Source organism: Dinoponera quadriceps, unplaced genomic scaffold (assembly GCF_001313825.1).
Source record: "Dinoponera quadriceps isolate SergipeBrazil2010 unplaced genomic scaffold, ASM131382v1 scaffold1750, whole genome shotgun sequence".
In the NCBI taxonomy this organism is placed as follows: Eukaryota; Metazoa; Arthropoda; class Insecta; order Hymenoptera; family Formicidae; genus Dinoponera; species Dinoponera quadriceps.
The window spans coordinates 1,045,094-1,064,698 of NW_014556445.1; the positions used below are offsets into that span (position 1 = coordinate 1,045,094).

Genomic DNA, 19,605 nt, shown 5'->3' on the forward strand with positions numbered 1-19,605 from the left:
TTCATATGCTTCAATGTGCATGTAAATTTCTTGAACTAATACGGGCAGTTCAGCTAAAAAGAACAGACCAATTGGCACAATTGCACTCAGTACATCTGTCCTATTTACACTTTTCTCCCCTACTTTCCCTTTCTTATTACCCAATTTGAGACACGTACTTTCTTTATCTACAGTAAAAACATATAACAAGATATATCATTGCTGAAAGAAACACGTACATCGAGAAAATTAAATCCAGCGAATACAGAAAGTGCGACGAGTACAACAGGTGGCGCCGTCGTTTTTTCGAAATGAGAACTACTGTTTCAAGAAACCATTGGATACGATAGGTCAGCCTTAGTGCCATCATTATTCATAAATGTATCGTACGTTTCATTAATTTATCCGCATTCGCGATGCTGATCGTGGCGGCGCCAACGTAGGCGACGGGCGCCAACAAGTCCCGGGTGTTGATTCGGTACTTGAGATATTGCACGAGCGGACGATCGCGGACTGACTTCAGTGCGGCACCGACGGTCACGTCGAGACGACGAATTTGTTCGTTTTACGTGGAAACGCATTCGATCGGTCGACGAAGACCCGAGAATACTCGATAGATCGGCGGAAACGAGCAGCGTCGAGTAGTCGACGAGAAGGCGATAAGAAGGAGGCGGGGTTACTGTACAACCGAAAGGGACGAATGTCCATGAGAAAAGAATAAGAAGACGAAACGCGATCGGTCCACGGCTTACGAAAAGCAACGAGAGCGCGTGCCGTGCCAGTTACGTGGTAGTACCGACGTGTGTAGCGGCGCGTATGCATGTGAACGTGCACGGTGGACGTTCAGTGTGAAGTGAGTAACGCGTCGTCGCGCGCGAGGGATGAGGCTGGCGAGCGAGCGAGCCAGTATTGCCGCGGTGTGAAGGGCGGTCGGGCCGATGTAGTACGAAAGTGAGCGAACTACCGATCTCTCAGCTGTGCGTCCTTTCTCAAGTACGTGATATAATAACAAACGACGTGTGCCACGCGACAGTCCGAATTACGTGTTCCGCGTCGCGCGAACTAATCCTCCTTCCTTCCACTATTCCACTTACGTCACCTCGCATGTCCGTTGAGAGATTTTCGATCGCCATATCTGCTTTAACATGGCCGAAACACGCACGTTCACGTAACGGGCAGTAACGGGTGTGTGAGTAATTCGATCGGTGATTTATCGTGTTTCGCGAGTATGTGGTGATAAATTGATGATCGAGGAGAGGCCCGAGGAATTAAAGCGGAAAATGCGCACCACGACAACACCGAGAACCGTCAAGCAACTCCGGAGGAACGTAGGTCGCGATGTTCCCCTGAATTACAGGAACCGACTGGTATGTCGTACTCTGCACTTTCTGAATTCACACGTTTTTCTCTCCGTATTGAGTTAATTGCATTATCGAAATATTCATACGCGCAATTGCGTCTGCGTAGTATTATTTCTGAATTATTGAGATTGTTTGAAATGACTGAAATTATTACGCGTTATTAATGTACATGTATTCGTTTTATTCATTATTCGCGCGGATCCAAGCGAGAGCCGTAAATCGCCCGAGGTGAGATTACTCGACAACGTATTTTTTCGGCAAAGTTTTTCGAGAAGTCAAGTGAGCCTTTTCGATGCGATACTATAAACGTTGCGTTGCAAACGCACAGGAACCGGTTCCCTTCCTTATAAGCTTTAATGCAAGTCCCCTTTCACCTTCGTCGGAGACTTATCGGCGTCGCGCGCGTGAGATAGAACGCTTTTACGTTTGCATTATATCGACGGTGTCTCGGCACGCGCTAACATTGCCTTTTTGTTGACGTTTCTCCTTTTTTTTAGCTTAAAGATTCCGCGCTCAGAAATAACGATGTAAATAAGGGATGAATCGTTTTGTGGAACAAAAGTTCAAAGACTACTCGCGATTGATAATGTTCTTACTTTGGTGACGGCAACTGGAAAATCCGCGAAGATGATCGTGATAACCGGCATTTTTTAATCCTGTCGCAGTGTCAGAGTAGTTGTCCTTCCGGTTTTGCAATCGCTCTTAACACCTCTAACTATTAAGTCATCGTAAAAATAGCCGCCGGATAATTTTCTACGCATTTGTTCTACGATTATTGCCACAAGATGACAAGGCTAAATCTTTTTTACGACTCAATTTATTCAGTTCCGCACGCTTTCAAGTGCCGCCTATAGACACAGGAATTGTTGTTGTCGAGTTACAGTCAATGTTTACGAGTCAAAGTCATCTTATTGCTACGTAAAAAATGTCGTTAATCGTCGATTTCTAACGTTGGGTGATATAGAAATTGACTGAACGTGTAGAGAAAGTAGTCTTAAAATTTTTTTTAATGTTTTTTATGTTTTATAATATTCTTATCAATTTTCCTCCTTCATTAATAGGAAATTATAGTTACTTCCGGCGCCAATCATACCTTTATTTTAACTACAAAAATAGGAGAATTATTTTTCTAATAAGTGTTACTAGTGTCAGTGATGATAACCTTACATGCATGTTGCTACTGTAAAATATGTTTGGCTCCGAGAATAACTATAACTGGTTTTCTACCAGTGTTTACTCCATTTATTTTATAAAATAATTTTTAATTAGTTTAATTAATTATAAAGAAAATACATATACATTTTTGTCGGATATTTTCGAGTAGGAGATTTGTGTTTTATATATTTTCATGTGTCTCGAAAAAATATGTCTATTTAATATAATAAGATTTCGATTGATCGATGGGAGATGGTAAACATTTCTGATTGCAAAATTGGAATATACATACATATTAATGGTAATTGTGGCAAATACGTTTTGTCACGCAGTTTCTCGTGCAACAATAATTTGAAACGAGCCGAGAGGGAAAAGCGTCCGACTATAATCGAGTAAAATTGCGAATTGGAACTAAATGCATGATTACGATGTCATGTTCTCCTTGGAATATCCAATGAAGGGACATACCTATTTGATGCGGAAAATGTGAACGGCGCAATTGTTGTTTTCAAAAATCACTGACAGTAATTTGTGGTTAAAGCTGATCGCGATCCATGCGATTTTCATATTTGTTGCGCGATAATGGGCCCGCCCACGTCACGGATTAGCGATAACGACTGCAAGTCGTGCGAACCCCGGTAATCGATCGACAAATTTACATCGTAACGATAGGGAATGCGATGCCATTAGCTTCGGATGTCATCTCGTGTTCATACCATTCGTGAACGGACGCTAAACAAAGGCGCGCACGCGAGTTTTACCACAACCGCGTAAATTATGCTGATCGAGTGACGGAGATTTTTCAAAATCGTCAGCCGCTGGCACTGGCGGCATCATTAATGTGCGTTTTACGTTGCGCACCGTCCGCCCACACCTGGCGGTGGCGACGGCGGCGGCGTCAGCCTTGGCCGACATTTTCATCATTGCTTTTCCGTTTATTTTTTCGCGTGAAACTAATAAAGATCGCGCCCGCGGCGCCTTGAATTATGTATGAGATTCGGGATGGAAACGACGGTGTTCTCTCGACGCTAAACGTTAATGACGATTTTCCTTCGGGGGCTTCTTACGAACGTACTCCTCGTAGAATTATGCGTGTCACTTTATGGACGCCGCGAGTACAGGATAATTGAATATTTTTCAGCATCGTTCAACAGATTAGAGCTGGTCAACGAGTGATTTTAATATTATTCCTGTAGGCTCTATTGTAAATAACAGACTCGTTTAGAAAAGCTTACGTTTCTAGTTGAAGCGTAATCTTTTCTTGGACACTTTGAGAGAGTAAAATGCATACCTCTGTTTATTTCATTATTCCATTTTATAATTGAAATTAAATTATGTATTTAATAATTTACCGAGATTACATTCGCTTACTTTACATACACGAATTTTCGGAGGCTATACGATACGATTTCTCGGGATATTCAATTCACGACATTACGATACGTTCGACGCATATATTACAAAGCTATTAATCAAAGTCAAATCCATATAAATTCCATGTCGTGAGGAAGGGTGAAATTATCTCTGTATAATGTAAACACACTAGTCGATGTAATTGACGATAAGCAGTTTGACGTGCCATCGACGATTAATCGAGAGAAGGAAAGCCGGTTACTAATCCGACCTTCGACCCAATCCGCACTGTTGTATCTATCTTCAGCGTTAAAGCCGCGAGATCCCGACCTTGTTGTCGGCGTCGACGTAACTGTTAATGCATAAGTCATGTAACAAGAAGAGATTAGACAATGTTTCGAGCGAGAAATGTGTTTCAGCAAAAAGAAAGAAAGAGAGAGAGAAAGATCAAGGATTCCCATCGAGTATCTCACGTTTCTATCTTCCGATTATTAATACCGATTAGCATCGGCGCGAACGATGATGATTCTCGATCATCGTCGACATAATCGCGCAGCGATCTTAACGCAAAGTCTGAAATTATACTAATAAGAGGTAAGACTTAGGAGATTGCATTGTCCGGCAAATGAGTCGAGATAATGCAACGTTGATCGCAACACGCGATGCAATGTGCGATCAGATAAGCATATCTGAGCTTCCATTTAGCGGATATTCGCTGTTAATGAAGTCGATTTTTCCCAGCGATATTATCGGCGTTTGCTCTAGTAATTAATATTTGCATAAACCGCGCGTGTTATTTAACACGAGACATATCGTATTCGGTGGAAAAATTCGTCAACTCATTAACAATATCTTTAAGTATAATATAATAATATCCGATGCGAAAGTTATACTGCATACCACGCAATTCGAAATATTAATTTGAAAAGTTATAAAATTCGTACGTTGCGTTTGAAACATCTATACTGCGCTGCATCTACCGCGATATTATCGAGCCGTGGCACGCCAAATATTTTCTGATTGTGAAATTGTAGTTCGTTATTAGACGATATGATTAATTAATTACGAATAAATCAGATTGCGTACCATTGTAACCATTATATAACATTATACGAACGGAAAGATGAGTCTCTATACGTTTACAACATTACAATTTACAAGTACATAACATTAAAATTTAATAGACGGAGTGGCAATATATTTTTCGAAAATAAACATTCCAAGTTTTTTTTTTACCGAATGTCATTCTCTCTCATTCACGTTGACGCTATCTGCGTAATAAAAATTGTCGAAACATGTAAATCTTAAAATTAAAAAAAATTTTTAACGCACTCCAGTTACATGCATTACATTCATTCTAGTCACTTTTCGACAAGTACGAGCGTAATTTACGCTGAGAAGTTCGTGTTTCCACAATCTCCGATCGATTTGCGTGATCACGAGCGCGAAGATAAATAATAGTATTGCTAATAGCGACAAATTGCAGAGTTTCGCGGTAGAGAGGAAGGGGAATACGCGAGTAATTATTTTGACACGGGAATGCACTTTCCAGAGAGCGCAGCCGATAGTTTATGCAAATCGCCGATGAATACTGGTTTCCCGAGGTGTTGCGGTCACACAATGGCTGCCTTATCGGTTAGTGAGCGAAAGTAGCCGACCGGTAAATATCGATGTTCGCGCGATCGATCGTAATTATAGTCATAATTACCGGCGATTATAAGATCGGCCACGCTTCATCGATTCGCGATATTGTCGGCCGTTGAGTTTCGCAACTAAGTCTGACCATGTGTAATTCACTCCTCCGTGTTATCTCGAAGGATCCGTGAGCTGTTACGAATTATTTGCTAGGTAAAACATTGGAGAATTTCGGCGTGCGTTAAGTTACGAGATATCGTAATTTATATCCACGTCAGGCATTTCTTTTCCAAAAGAAAAAAATCAGTATATTTTTGTATAAGATAAATATTGCAGCGCTCTTTAGATTATGCATCGTTAGATAGCTTTGACATTTACCCGGTAATTTTTCGCGATAAGGCGGACGGTCTAAAATAATCGAATAAATAAGTCGGCAATAGAAAACAACAACGTCGCTATATTTATTGCCCAGTTGCTCGTCTTATCGGCAGATAATTTAGACACTCTACGCCCGCAGAATCCGTGCATGGACCATTACGGCGAACTGTCCGTAAACCGCTCCGGCTATCTAACACCACGCTCGAATATTGTTGCACTATCAGCAACCGGTTGTTTGGTAAGGCGACTCGATATTAAGCCGTCCGAGGTCTTATCGTCTCGGCGAAAGCAGAGACAGACCGGGTTCGACTTTGCGGGAACGCGTTTTGCGCGTTCACGATTTATCGCCTCGTGCGGATGCATCTGCACCGACAAACGACCGATATCGGCTCTTACAACGAATAGAAAAAATATCAATGCACTCCGTTTCTCTTGCAATAAGTTTATGCGAAAAGAGAAAAAATAATCGTAATCGAATTCCCAACTGATTAAATAAGAAGTTAAATAAGAACAAATTGTACACATTTTTCCTCTTATGTAACTCCTATTACGTAATTCCGGGGGAAATCGGATATGAAAATATCGATTTCACTCGCTATACGTCAGTTTTAAGATGAATTTTTTCACGTAACTGACATTTTTCCGGAGTTATTTACTTTTGAAGCGATATCGCGTCAATTCGCGGCAGGTTCTGAAAGCAGGCATGGCGCGCGATCGAGAGAAAGGCGGACCGGTACGTACATATACACGCGTACATACATACCGGCCCGTGCCGATCGTTGAATGAAATTTAAGTGGGTCGCGCATGAATGAAATCGTGCTCGCTCATTTCGTTCCGCTCGCGCATACTACACGCTTGCCTCTCTCGCGCGAGAGTCGCGTGGGCGACCGGACGCGATTTAAGCGATCGCGGCCGACCGGTCGCAAATCTGCTGCCGCGATCTTTCGGATATCCCCTCGGCCCACGTGGCGATTCCCGCTTTCCGTTTTCTTGTCGGTAATGAAAGAGATGTGATGCAAGTTTGTAAAGCATTAATGGTCTTCGCAAACATTTGCAACACATGATTGTTTTTTCGTGTCAGAGTTCGCAATTTATAATTACGCCAAAATATAGGACCCGAACAACACTTAACATTTATGCTACTTGTTTAATTTGCTTTTCTAGTTAACCCAGAAATTCCACTTGCGGATGCACTTATTTCTTGGTCCACCTGTATTTTCTTATTTATAAAAGAGCGCACTCGTAAAGTTAATTGGTCGTCTATCAGAGGATTATCAAAGGATTTTGATTTCTCTGCACCCGGCTTGATAACGACTATTCAAATTATGTCGATGCACGCGCGCAGGTGCACGTAAACACGCATGTGCGTGATACCATGCGATCTCTCAACGTATACGCGTCTCGTGTTTACACTCCTCCTTTTTCCACACGTGAATCCTACGAGTTTACCGATAATAAATTTGATTGCGATCGAGGCAACGATTCCTGTTTCTGAAAGAGGATCTCGATCCTCATCAAGACCCATACTGACGTTAATTAATTCGTGTCGCAATTCTTCGTCTCGCAGATGCGTCGATAATGTCCGATAATTACGCTATCACGTAACAGAATCTGATTTGTTAATCAGGGTTTCATCGACGGGAAGAAATTTGCGTTCTCATACTTTCATACAACAACTATTATAAAATATTCGTTAACGAATTATTATGAAATAGTAACAAAATTATCGTGAATAACGAGTCCATGTTTATGGCGAGATCGGTCTTATGGAAATAACGACAAAAGTGTTAACATCGCCACTGCTGTTACCAGCCACCTACATCAAACGGAACGATGTGAGTCACAGGCTTTATTTCGAGAGCCAAAGCGATCCTGAAATAGACACCGTCCCACGGCGTGTAAAGGCGGCTCGTCTATTTAAAGGGCCAGGCTTGGACTAGTCTCCCTCTCTCTCGATCTTATCTATAAATACTATTGATCTATAAATATCCTCGACAGACGTTTTATTTTACTTTTATTTTACCTATTATTTGTTAAACATTTATCGATATCTATCTGCAATATTTATTATGTTAATTAATGTGCTCGAAATATCAGCATTCAACAAATAAAATGTAAAACAACTTCCGAAGATATTTACAAACACTTATAAAGAACAAGTCGATATAACTTAATTTATTTGAACGCATTTGAAAGTACAATAACTATTTGTATTTGTTCATGTTTGTTATTTAGTGAGATATAAATTTCATCTACCCCCTCTCCCTTCTTTTTCTCTCCTTCTCCTCCTTTTAATGTTGCGTAAAGTTTCTTAAGGGGCACGTGGGCCGTGGGTTCGAGCGTCATGCCGGGACTTCCGGTATATCGTACTTCTTACTTTACTGCCAGGATGCGGAATTGCACGCCTGTGGCCTCATTGAGAAGACGTCAATGCATTGCGAAACCGAGACATTACGACCGTGCTCGTAAATGCTGTTACGCGAATAGAGACAAACAAATAGCTAGCTAGACGATAAGTTATAGAGATAGAAACTGAGTGAGAATCGAAAATATATAATGTTGACGTTGCAGCCGTCATTGCTGATAAAAGAAACGAAAAATCGGTAGTGTCGGGAGTCTTAATTCTCGGAAGTCCGAGACGATTGCGTTCGATCTCTCTTGCGTATGCCAGGCTCGAAATAATCGAGGAACAAAGATGCTCTTGGCATCGGCCCTGGCGATTTCATCATTCTGTTTGTACAATGTCACAGAGAAATTGGAGATTGCTCTCGCTGCCAGTCGAACTCAATCCTGTGTCAAGCTCGTCCGTTCTCGAGTCGTTAGCGAGCAGAAGTCCAAGAATCGCGATATGCGACAAGTGGAATAACATTGATGTGTCAATAATCTCTTCTCATGTTCTGTAATTAAATATTTTTGTTATATATTTTTTCATAATTAATGAAATTTAAGAGAAAAGAATTAATTACGAAAAATTACCGAAATAATTTTGGGATCTCCTTTCTCTTTCATTTTTCAATAAATATTTACGATCATTTTCTTGTAACACTTGGAAAACAGCATTTATGCTGATATTTGAAAAACAGAGAAGAAATGAGTCCAGCGCTTTATAGGCATAACGTGTGCGTTATAAATCTTTGCGCAGACAAAATGTAACTGCGTAATGATACGTTACCAATAACGAAATTTACAAGTTACAAAATAAAGGAGCAGGCCTTCGATCGATTATTTGTTATTAGCTCATCTTTTTCTTTCTTCTGGCTCGCGCACGAATGCAGGTAAATGAAGGGGATATCGCGTGCAAGGCTGTAAAGCCGCTCTTTAGACGAGTGTTTACGTACTGCTTCACGCAGAAACGTCGTCCGCCAGAATCCAAATAATCACAGAAAAACGGTGCTTCTGGCGCGCTTACAAAAGCGTTTCGCCATACCGTGTGTGTGGCGTCATAAAGGGAATTAAGGTCACGCTGTCAAGCATTTACAAGTCGAATTCGCGCTTTAACATTTCACTTGTTTCATTACTAATATATGTTAATCGCTAACTATCCTGATTTATATCCAAATGTAATTAGCACACTGAAGTATTATAGTCCCACGCGCACTTCTGAAAAAACTAAGAATAGATAATCATTTTATCTTATAAATCGTATTTTGATATTTTCAAAAAATTTTAACGACAAAACTCTTAATGTTTTAGATAGAGAAGGAGAGATAATTGAATAGATTTCAACGATACTTTAATCAAGATTAAATAGAGTGAAGTTCACAAAAAAGAGAGGATAAATAGAAAGATAAACAAAGTGCTTTTTTGAGATTTTATCTCGTTTACTATTGATTAGTTGGGTAGGATAAAAATTTTTTATTTACGTACATTAGACACACTCGAGTCGATTAAACCATAGTCACGACTTATCTCGAATTCTCGAGGCAATTGTTATAAATCATTCCCGCTATCTAGGTCGCGGAGGCACCTCATGAGTAATTGGACATAACAATTGACATAAATAATGAGTTAGAGTAATCGGATATGTACGGTATAACATTGTAACAGTAGTTGTTAGATCTCGATAAACCCATCATGAGTAAGTGCGCCAGCGTTGAAAGTAGCTATACTGGAAAACGCAGCGATTTGACATTTCGCGAATGTGAATATACGCGCGCGAGAAAGTGAACTAGTAACGCGCGAACGTACTCGCCTTCTTAATTCGAGAAACTTTCATTCCAAAATGGTAAAATTTCTCAGAATTTAGATTTCAATCAGTTTTAGAAAATTTAAAATTTGTCAATTCGGTGGAAATATTTCGAGATAAATCTTTAAGAATACTAGACATTCTACATTTTTAGAAATATCGCAATATTTTTTAGGATAAGTAAAATTATTATTGGAAAATTTAATTGCGAAATTTAAAACTTTATCGTATTCGTTTTATTCCGCTGTTGCAACTGAGATCACAAGGTCACCGACGGAACGCAAAATTTCCATGCAGACAACCTCATAAAACAGTCAGTTGTGATTATTTTCCCGATCAATACAATGTTCGTTTATTTGCACACTGTGCTAAGAGGTACCGCCTTCTCGCGATTTTCTCTGACGCAAATTAGCGCATGTGACGACGTCTTATTAGAGATTATTTTCTCAAGTCCCGTGGTATAGGCTGATTCATATGAGGACCACACGTGTTGTTACATAATAGAACAAAAAATATAATAATATTCCTCGCTGCATTTGTTAAAAAGTTACGAATAATATTATAAATATTAATTCAAATATATTGAAATTAAATTTGTATTCGAAGTTATGCTAATATAACAAATAAAAGGTCAATTAAAAAGTCAAGGCATTTAATTGTAAATAAATGAATCGCAAGTTAATTAGAGGTTGCTTTGAAAAATGTAAAGAAGGAAGAAAAAAGATTGATGAGGTAGTGATCACGAAAAGTCGATTAGGGTTCAAAGGAGAATTCGCCAAAACCGTGCCCGAGTCCTTTTGCGAATCCGTCCGTGGAAGGCGGCGCTATAATTAATAGCCGCAGGAAGGCGCATTTGCTGAATTAGACTTGCAAAACACCGGCATGTCCGCGTATGCACTGGGTAGCTGCGCGAGTGGCGTGTTATTAGCAAGTCAAATTTCAGAATCGAGTCTTAGGCTCGGCCTCTACCGCGCGGAAAAGCGCGTACGGTTTATTTGCGTCGTGACCGGCCTGCAGGATCGGCCACAGGATCCATAATTCGCGATGGGACAGTGTCGCTTTAAAAGACACGACATCGAGGTGTATCGATGGTGCGCAGCTGCGATACCTTGTTAATGCTTTCCTAGCAACTTGTCACAAGAGAGATGTGATAAAAATATAGAAATATTAAAATCAAAGGGAATAAAATAAATGGTAAAAGTACACGAGAGATAGAGAAATAGTGACAGAAAATGTAGAAGCATATATATATTCAATCTGCTTTATTCTATAATTTTTCCACAATAATTGTGTTATAAAAGAATTTCTTACTCGTACTGTGTGAATAAAATGTATTTGCGGGGACGTTAAAATAAAGAAATAAATATCTTGCGTAGGTCTCTTCTTTAGGGAGCTTCCTACTCCGAAACACACCGTTACTCATATCACACCGTAACATCTTGCGGAAGGAATCCCGAGATCGAAAAATCACAAAGAGCAGCCGCGCCCAATTATCCGTGACCTCTGGCGCGGCTCACATTGGAATGTCGTCGGGATTTATTTCGCCGGTGCGTATTCCATCTTCGTGCCACGCGTAACGCATCGCATGGTAAACGCGCGTGTATCAAAGCCGCGGTTTTTCGTGCCGGGACCACGGGATTCCGCGCGATTACGTAAAGCGGCGTAATCGTGCAAGAGCCCATGGACATATCGAAGCGCGATCGCCACCGTAATGGGGCTCGACGATCTATCTGTATTTTCTCTCGTGCGATAATTACGTCGCGTGCGCGCGCGCGCGTAATTACAGCGTCACAGTAATTACGGACTACCGACTCCGGTATCACCGTAGAGAAGGATCCACATCGTGCGCGCGGCTGGGTCGATCGCGCGGACCGTCCACGTGTGTCCATTGTGAGAGACGCATTTACCCCGACACACTGTCATTAAATCGTATTAGTCCGTTAATTTCTTACTGCGCGCGCGCGTCAATTTCAGCGAGATTTAATCGCCGCTCTCCGTTCATACCGGGTATTTTGTTGCCAGTTCGCTCGCCGGGAGTGTCGCGCACGCTGTTATTAGTTTCTCCATTAATTTGCATCGAAAACGTTTTGATAGAGAAAAACACAAGCTCAAGAGTGCGGATACAAATCCCGTTGGGATGAATTTAGACGGAAAAACGTTTGTCACGAGATGTAATTTATAGTGGAATCATCACTATTCATGATGACTACTATCTGCGACTCGGAATTAAACAATAGCGCGGGCACGTCGCGCATTCTCTACCCACGTGGTCGGATACCGTATTACGTGCGTAATATCTAATGGACGGTTAAAGGTGCCACACAAAGTGGGCTAATACGAGGTGCCATTTAGTTAGTTAAAGGTCCTTGAGGAGCACTCGCTCGCGCCAATAAATACGCGATTTTGCGGTTATTGCACGCGTCACTTATCGTTAGCCGCGGCCGATGTGCGAAGTAAGACGTGTCCCCTTACGTTCGAATTTTACGATCGCCTGAAGATCATTTCATACCCGTCGAGATTTCAAACCTTTATTAAGGTAATTTCAGCGCTACCATCCAGACACTTAAATAACCTTTTGTTGCTTTTTCTTCACAAGGCCCCAGAAAATCCACCATCGTCCAAAATGGGTAATTATAGTCACTTTTTTCTTAGCTCTGCCGCTAAATTTGTAAAATACAGACGTTCTATATACAGAAAAAATTAGTCTTAAACCAAGAATAGATATTCTTATATATATAGACAAGAATATTATATATCTTCTTAGAAGATTTTTAGTCTTGATTTGATTGAATTTGTATTGATGCAAGTATTATTTAATTCAAGACTAAATTCAACTCAATTCAAGACTAAAAATCTAAGAATATTATATAATAATGTCTTTACTTGTATATGAAAATATTTATCATTGATTTATATATAAAACTATTTTTTCTGTGTATATATTTTTGCCGTTTTTCTTAGTAAAACAATGTATGCCCTTGACCTTTTCTCGTTATATATTTTCAAACCGTGTTATAAAAAGAACTCGCTATAAAACTTGCTGAGTTATCAAAAAATAAATCTGGGAAGGTAAAAATGTCATTTTTTTGTTTAATTGTCTTAGTTACTTTTAGAATTTTATAAAAAATATTGCTTTTAGTCACTATTTTGATGTCTGAGAGATTATTTTTTGTCATTTTTTCTGCCATGAAGCAGTCACTATTTCACCTTTTTTATTCCAGTGACTACATTATAACTATTAACACTATAATTTCCATTTACCCGAAAATATATAATAAATGTTTTTTTTTTTTATATATAAGAGGCAACTTTACAATAACCTTACATTGATCTTCTTATTGTCGATAATACAATTTTTAATTTTTATCCTGCATAGTAAAAAAATACTGTATTTGCGTTAAGATCGGTCCTTGTTAAAATTCTTGCCTTAAATTTTTAACACACTCGTGTGTTAATTTAACATATTGTGTTTATATTATCTCAACATTTTGTGTTGTGTCGATATTCAACATGTATAAGTGTTAACACATTTCACACTCCAGTGTTGATAACGTATTAATTTTGTGTTAGTTTTTGACATAATATTTGTGTTACTTTTCAATATATTCATCTTGTCTTAAATTAACATAAAAATTTTAACGGGCCGTTTGAAACATGTGAAATGTGTTAAATTTAATACAAAATTTTGGACGTATGACAGTTTAATATGTCTTTGCATTTGCAACACAGAAAAGGCTGCAAATTTAAAACGTCTCTTCTTTGGATAACAGTGTCCAACCATCTCCCTCCAACCGACATGCCAGCGAATCATCGTCTCTAAAAATTCGCCCGCGAGAGGCGTGTATAGCGTTGTAAATTCACGTTAACGACCGCCGCGTGTTTCCTGCTCGTTGTGCGATCCTTTTTGTTTTCGCGTTTCAGAGACGTCGTTTAAAATCAGCACGTGTCTCCCGAAAGAGGACAGAAGATCGGCGGAACGCCGCGGACCGGAAACATTAACGTCCCCCGCGGACTTCGGCTTTGTTCTCGTACGCTAATGAGCGCGGTACAAAAGCGTAACGCGGGGAACGCGAACACCGGTCGGTCTGGGTCTGTCCCAACCTTGAAGAGGAGAGAAGTTATGCAACGACGAGCGTACGCGAAACGCGTGGCGCAACGTCGCGTCGCATCTCGTCGTCATGTTCGTTCGCTTAAATTGATGTAACTGCTGTTATTTTTGGATTGAAAGTCAAATGATTCGAACGTTAACGACAATCACAAAAGGCGATGGCATTGCCGTGTCAAATGCGCGAGATTAGATACAGTTTCATATGCGGGTGTGACACGAATGAGAAGTCACGTATTATTATCACGTATTATTATTACATTTATTTATTAGAATCTCTCACGATCAACCGATATCCCGTTTTATCGTTTACTTGTCGTTCGCATCTCCCGTGTCGGCGAGAGATTTATTACGCCGCGAGATAATGCATTCATTGCACCGCCGTTCTTGGCGATGCGTTTGCTTGGCGCTCACTCGTGTCCCTGTTACGCAACGATTCGGCGAAGAAAGCGCGTTATTCGCGTAATCAGGCCGCCATAGTGGGTGGCTGAAAGCTCGTGTGATTAAGGTTAACACACAGCGACCGAACTCGGCTTTCTTCTCTCCTCCTCTCTTCTACTCTTTTCTGGCCATCGTGGGTCGTGCGGTGCAAGGACAGCGTGCGCACAGCCGGCGCGTTGCATTGTTGCGGCAACAATGAGCGATGGCCACTCCTCGTGGTTGGTACCGTTTGCCGCTTTACCTACGTACGTACTGCAAACAGCCACCTACAACCGGCCAGCATCTGCCGGCATGCTCGTAAATCATGAGTTTCGCAATTCCGTCGCGCCGATGACACGAGAGAAAAAGAGAGAGAGAGAAAGAATCACTGTTGCCGAAGTCGCGATATCAAGAGCGCAGACGCCACGGGACACGGAATATCAATTTTTTTTTTTCATCGAGGATACTCCGTACGCGTTTTATCTAGACGCAGAACACGTATACGAAACGCGCACGCTGTACATTCGAAGCCAAGATCCTACCTACGTGCAACCGCAGACCAGCTCGGATGGCCCGCGTAAGTTTTACGTAATACCGCATGAGAAAAAGCGCGCGTAACACGAGGGTTAAAATATCGTCGTGTTTGCGGGTGAGACAGGGCGGATCGCGCAATTGCGGGTCCGCAACGTGTTTGTCTTGCAATTGGAACGCGTTCCGCGAAGGCGAAATTGACGTCTGCCCTCGATTTGGCCGCGTGTAAACTTGCTGAAATTGCTTGCAACGCTGTCATAATTCATAACGGGTTACCGCCGCCGCCCGCCGCGTCGTTAACAATCGCCGTTGTGTGTTTCGCATTATGCAATCAATCATCTAATGGAAAACTTTATTAGCGTTCGCGACGAGACGAACGACACTCGCATACGTTGCCCGGTGTGTGTATTCATTTTCATCGCGGCCTCGATGCGAATCCGTTACGGAGAAAAGAGATTTATTAACGTGCGAGGAATTAAGACGATCATCGCGAGAGGTAATGCATTTGAATTATGATCGAATAAGCTTTTCAAGTAGATTTTAAGATCTAGGGGCACATAATAGGGCACATTGATATCTGATAATAATGCAGTGATGATCGAGAGGAATAAATATTTTTCTTATACGATCAGACTATGGGGGGGGGGGGGAGCTGGGAGAGGCAGGGCATTTTATACTTAAACAAATTTGNTTTGCAATAGATTAATCAAAAAGTTCGTTTTGATTTTTAATATATGGTATTATATACATATAATATAAATATAATACAACAATGCTGATAATATTTTGTTGTCAGAATTTTGAAGTATCGTAGACAACGATGGCGATTATTTGATAAGTAATTTCATGAAAGCAATAAAGTCATATATTTAACTCAAAAAATCAACTGGCCTTCTTCACTAAATAAAAATACAATTGAGCTTCCATTTAAATAGAAATTAATAAAATAACTGAAACTAAGCAAAGGTGAAAATTTTGTCTGCAAAACGCGTTTAGGAAACCGACAGGAGTTCCCTTTTATCAGTCGGCTTGGAGTGTTTTACTGCTCTAACACCATAAATTAGGCGCGTCTCGCGCGCGCTGGTCGAAGTAACGAGACAAGAGGCTATTAATAATAGTCCGATCGTTGCGGCCACGTGGAGATTTACGGAGGTGGCATAATTTATTCGCCGGATGGCCGAGTACCACTTGGGTTCCAATATTTGTAAAATATGTGGAATATTAATGTGGAATATCTTTAATACGAGTAAATTTTTTTTTCGAAATGTCGCTTTCCAGTGGAATTAATAAATTGAGGTTTCAGCTTCCCCTTTTCTTTCTCGGAATACATTTTATTTTATTTCGCTTGCGTATACTCGCAATACGAAGAGTCGCATAGCAGCTTTTATTTATTGTCGTTGGTCCTTATGTGAGCGGCTCAGTCGTGTTATGCGCGTCTAACGTGACTTAGGCGTATTTTCCATTGAAATGCTAATAAATTTACCAAGCGCCACACCTCGGTATATCATCTCGCGAGAACGTCGCGAAAAACACCGACATTCCCACGGGAACCTCCGCGAATTGCTGCCGTCATGTGACCTAAAAATTCCGCTCTTTGCTGTAACATCAGCAGGGATTTTTTTGCGAAGAATTTACACAATAGAAATTTACCGTATCGTTAAAACGCTGCTCCTAGCCGCAGTTAATCGTATTAGACACGTTGCGGTTTTACGTACGAATAAAATGCACGGCTGGGTATGTCAGGAGCGTGCGACGACACGCCCTGCGCCCTGACCTTACGCGTGTATGCGTTTAATGAACGCGTTATATTGTAGCGTTTTAACAATCCGCCGTTCCGGTGGGTGTCGGTATGCCTCTCCTATGTTCTAATGAGAATTGATGTTTCCGACGATTACGCTTAAATGCCCTTCTTCCTCCTCCATCTCGTTGGAAGACGGAAATCGTCTTACTTGTGCCTGTGTACAATCGCAAAATACACTCGAAATTATCGGAATCGCGATAAACCGAACATCGTTCGAGGAAAAAAGCCGAATTTGCGAATTTTAAGAATATTGTGGATCCGTCGGATTTTAAAAAAGAAATAGGTTAAGAGATTAGTGTCTCGCGTCAAATATACGCGTGTAGCGAAACCTGTAAACTTACATTAGGTTTCTAGTTGAGAGGTGACTAAATGATCGTGCCGTCATAACGGTTGATCAGATCAAATTCTAAGTGAACTCGAGCGATTCAGCAAGATCTCATTACGTAATAAATGCGAAGCATGACTTAATTTTTGCTTTAAATGTTCTGTGAGCCAAGTTATTTTGTTTCAAAATAAAAAATAGCAAAGTTATACATCCAGATACGTTGTCGTCCAATGTTTAATTCTTTTATATGATGCTAGATAGTGTCGGTTTACAAGAATTGGCACAAAATTTTAGAAATGCAATATTTCAAGAACTAAATAAGATGTTGACGTGATCGATAAGAGAGAGAGAGAGAGAGAAAGAGAGGTAACTTATGCATTATAATTAATGTACACAAGCCACAAGGGCTATTGGCAGGAATTTTAATTTGTGTGGATGTTTGCGAGCGCGCAGTCTTTGCAGTGAACTTCCGGACTCTAATTATTACCCAACTATTTTTTTCTAATCTGAGACATTCGGTAAAATATAAAAGTACTGTCCTTTGCTAGCACAGAACGCTGAGGTCGTCTGCAGAATTTTTAATCGTTTGGTTGAGTGCGATTGAACTTTGTCATTTATATAAGAGGGGGGACCCAAATAAAACCGGATTTTTTGTATAAAAACTTTATTTATTAACTTTTTTACAAAATTCCTTCAGTCACCTTCAAAGTACTCTCCATTAGATGCGATGCACTTGTCAAGTCTTTTTTCCCACTGTTTGAAGCATCTCTGGAACTCTTCAACTTTGATATCGTCCAGTGATGTGTATTTTTGGCAAGAAATTTATATTTCAGCACGATAATAATCTAAAACATTCTTCTAAAATCTACAAAGAGTATTTGGAAAAATGGATAAAGGAAGGAAAACTGGGAGTAATGATTTGGCCACCGCAGTCACCAGACCTCAATCCAATTGAGCTATTGTGGGACAAGCTTGACAGAAATATCAAAAAAGTGTTCAACTTCTTCTGAACACCTCTGGAAAGTTTTACAAGAGGAATGGAAGAAAATCATAACAAAAACGCTAAATAAACTCATTAAAAGATTGCCTAAACTTTGTGAGACTGTTATTCAAAATCGGGGCAGCCATATCGATGAATCAAAACTTTAATTGTTTTCTCTTGTAAATTGTTTTTTTATACTGTTTTTAATTTTTTTCACATATATTTTGTTCACATAATTCATTCACATTATATTTTTTTAAAAACCTTGAAATTAATAGGTGGGCAAATACTTATGGACGGTAGTGTAGATTTCCCGGGCACTTGTTTTCAAGTAACTATTTTTTTCCATCGTATATTTCAGTTCTCAGTAGAAATTGTAATTTGTATTAATGTTTGTATGTGATTAAGTTTTTCCGTTTCTCTCTTTTATTTATATTAATATTGACACATTTTGCACAATTTTATTATTTTTGTATTTTCCTGTTGTTTACTGAAGTTAAACTTGAAAAATTGTTTTTACTTGTTGCTCAAAGATCGTTCCAAACTTCAACCACACATTATACACATATTAACCACATATTATATCGAAAAAATAATTACGAGAGTGAGATTCGATAATTAACATAATTTGCATATGGGATGAACGAATAAAATGAAAAAAGGGATAACATTTTTAAATTGTTGAAAATGGCATTTCAAATCGGATACGTTTCGCGCTAATGTCGGCATGATATAGTTTGCCCGTTCGACCTAAGATCGGTCACCCGATGTAATCGAATATGCATGAGCATTACGAAGTGGTGGCGTGAAGATGACAAATGGCCGGGTAATTTCACGGCGCATACCGAACTCGTTGGAGCGCGTGTCACCGCGCTGACTAAGGCTGTTAACAACGAGAAGAAGACTAAAATCGCATAAGATCACGTCGCGTGTTTTCGAATAGCAGTTTCTGCAACGATGTTTACGTCTAGGAAACGGGTAAAAGAGAAATTTGGTCCGCTGTAATTGCGTGGCGGACTACAAATGATCTGATGAAGACGCGGAGTGCGCACGCGATTAATTTCAGTCGCCGGCAGCGCGTTCTCCCGCGAGATTAATTATTTCCGGGACCCATTAGTGCCGCGTACTTTGTCGACGAAGTAATAATGGTAGCGCGATCCCGGGGCCGATAAAGCGCGCGATAACAAGGTCTCTCGCTTAAATAATAAACAAGCAGACCTATAAAGAACATGCGAGAATTATAATGCTGTGGTTTAATTCAAGCATGATTTTACTTATTTTATGTTACTTCAAAGAAAGTAAGAGATGCATTTAATAATTGCAGTGCTGCCATTCAGTCGTTTAAATCACCTTTTGTCATTTTTACATCTTCCCTGAGCTGCCGTTAAATTTG

The 19,605-nt window shown here is 40.2% G+C and overlaps 1 protein-coding gene across 5 annotated transcripts in view; it reads left to right on the forward strand.

Annotated features, from left to right (window-relative positions):
• The window catches only part of LOC106747447 (sterile alpha and TIR motif-containing protein 1), an 84,259-nt gene that overhangs the window by 7,411 nt on the left and 57,243 nt on the right, over window positions 1–19,605 (forward strand). For 3 of the 5 annotated variants that reach the window (XM_014624966.1, XM_014624959.1, XM_014624960.1), the window contains exon 1: window positions 508–1,346. The exons of the other annotated variants lie outside the window; for them this stretch is intronic. In XM_014624966.1, coding sequence (XP_014480452.1) covers window positions 1,224–1,346 — 123 coding nt within the window. In that variant the 5' untranslated portion in view covers window positions 508–1,223. Of the gene's footprint in view, window positions 1–507; window positions 1,347–19,605 lie in introns of those variants that run through there. 5 annotated transcript variants of the gene reach the window in all.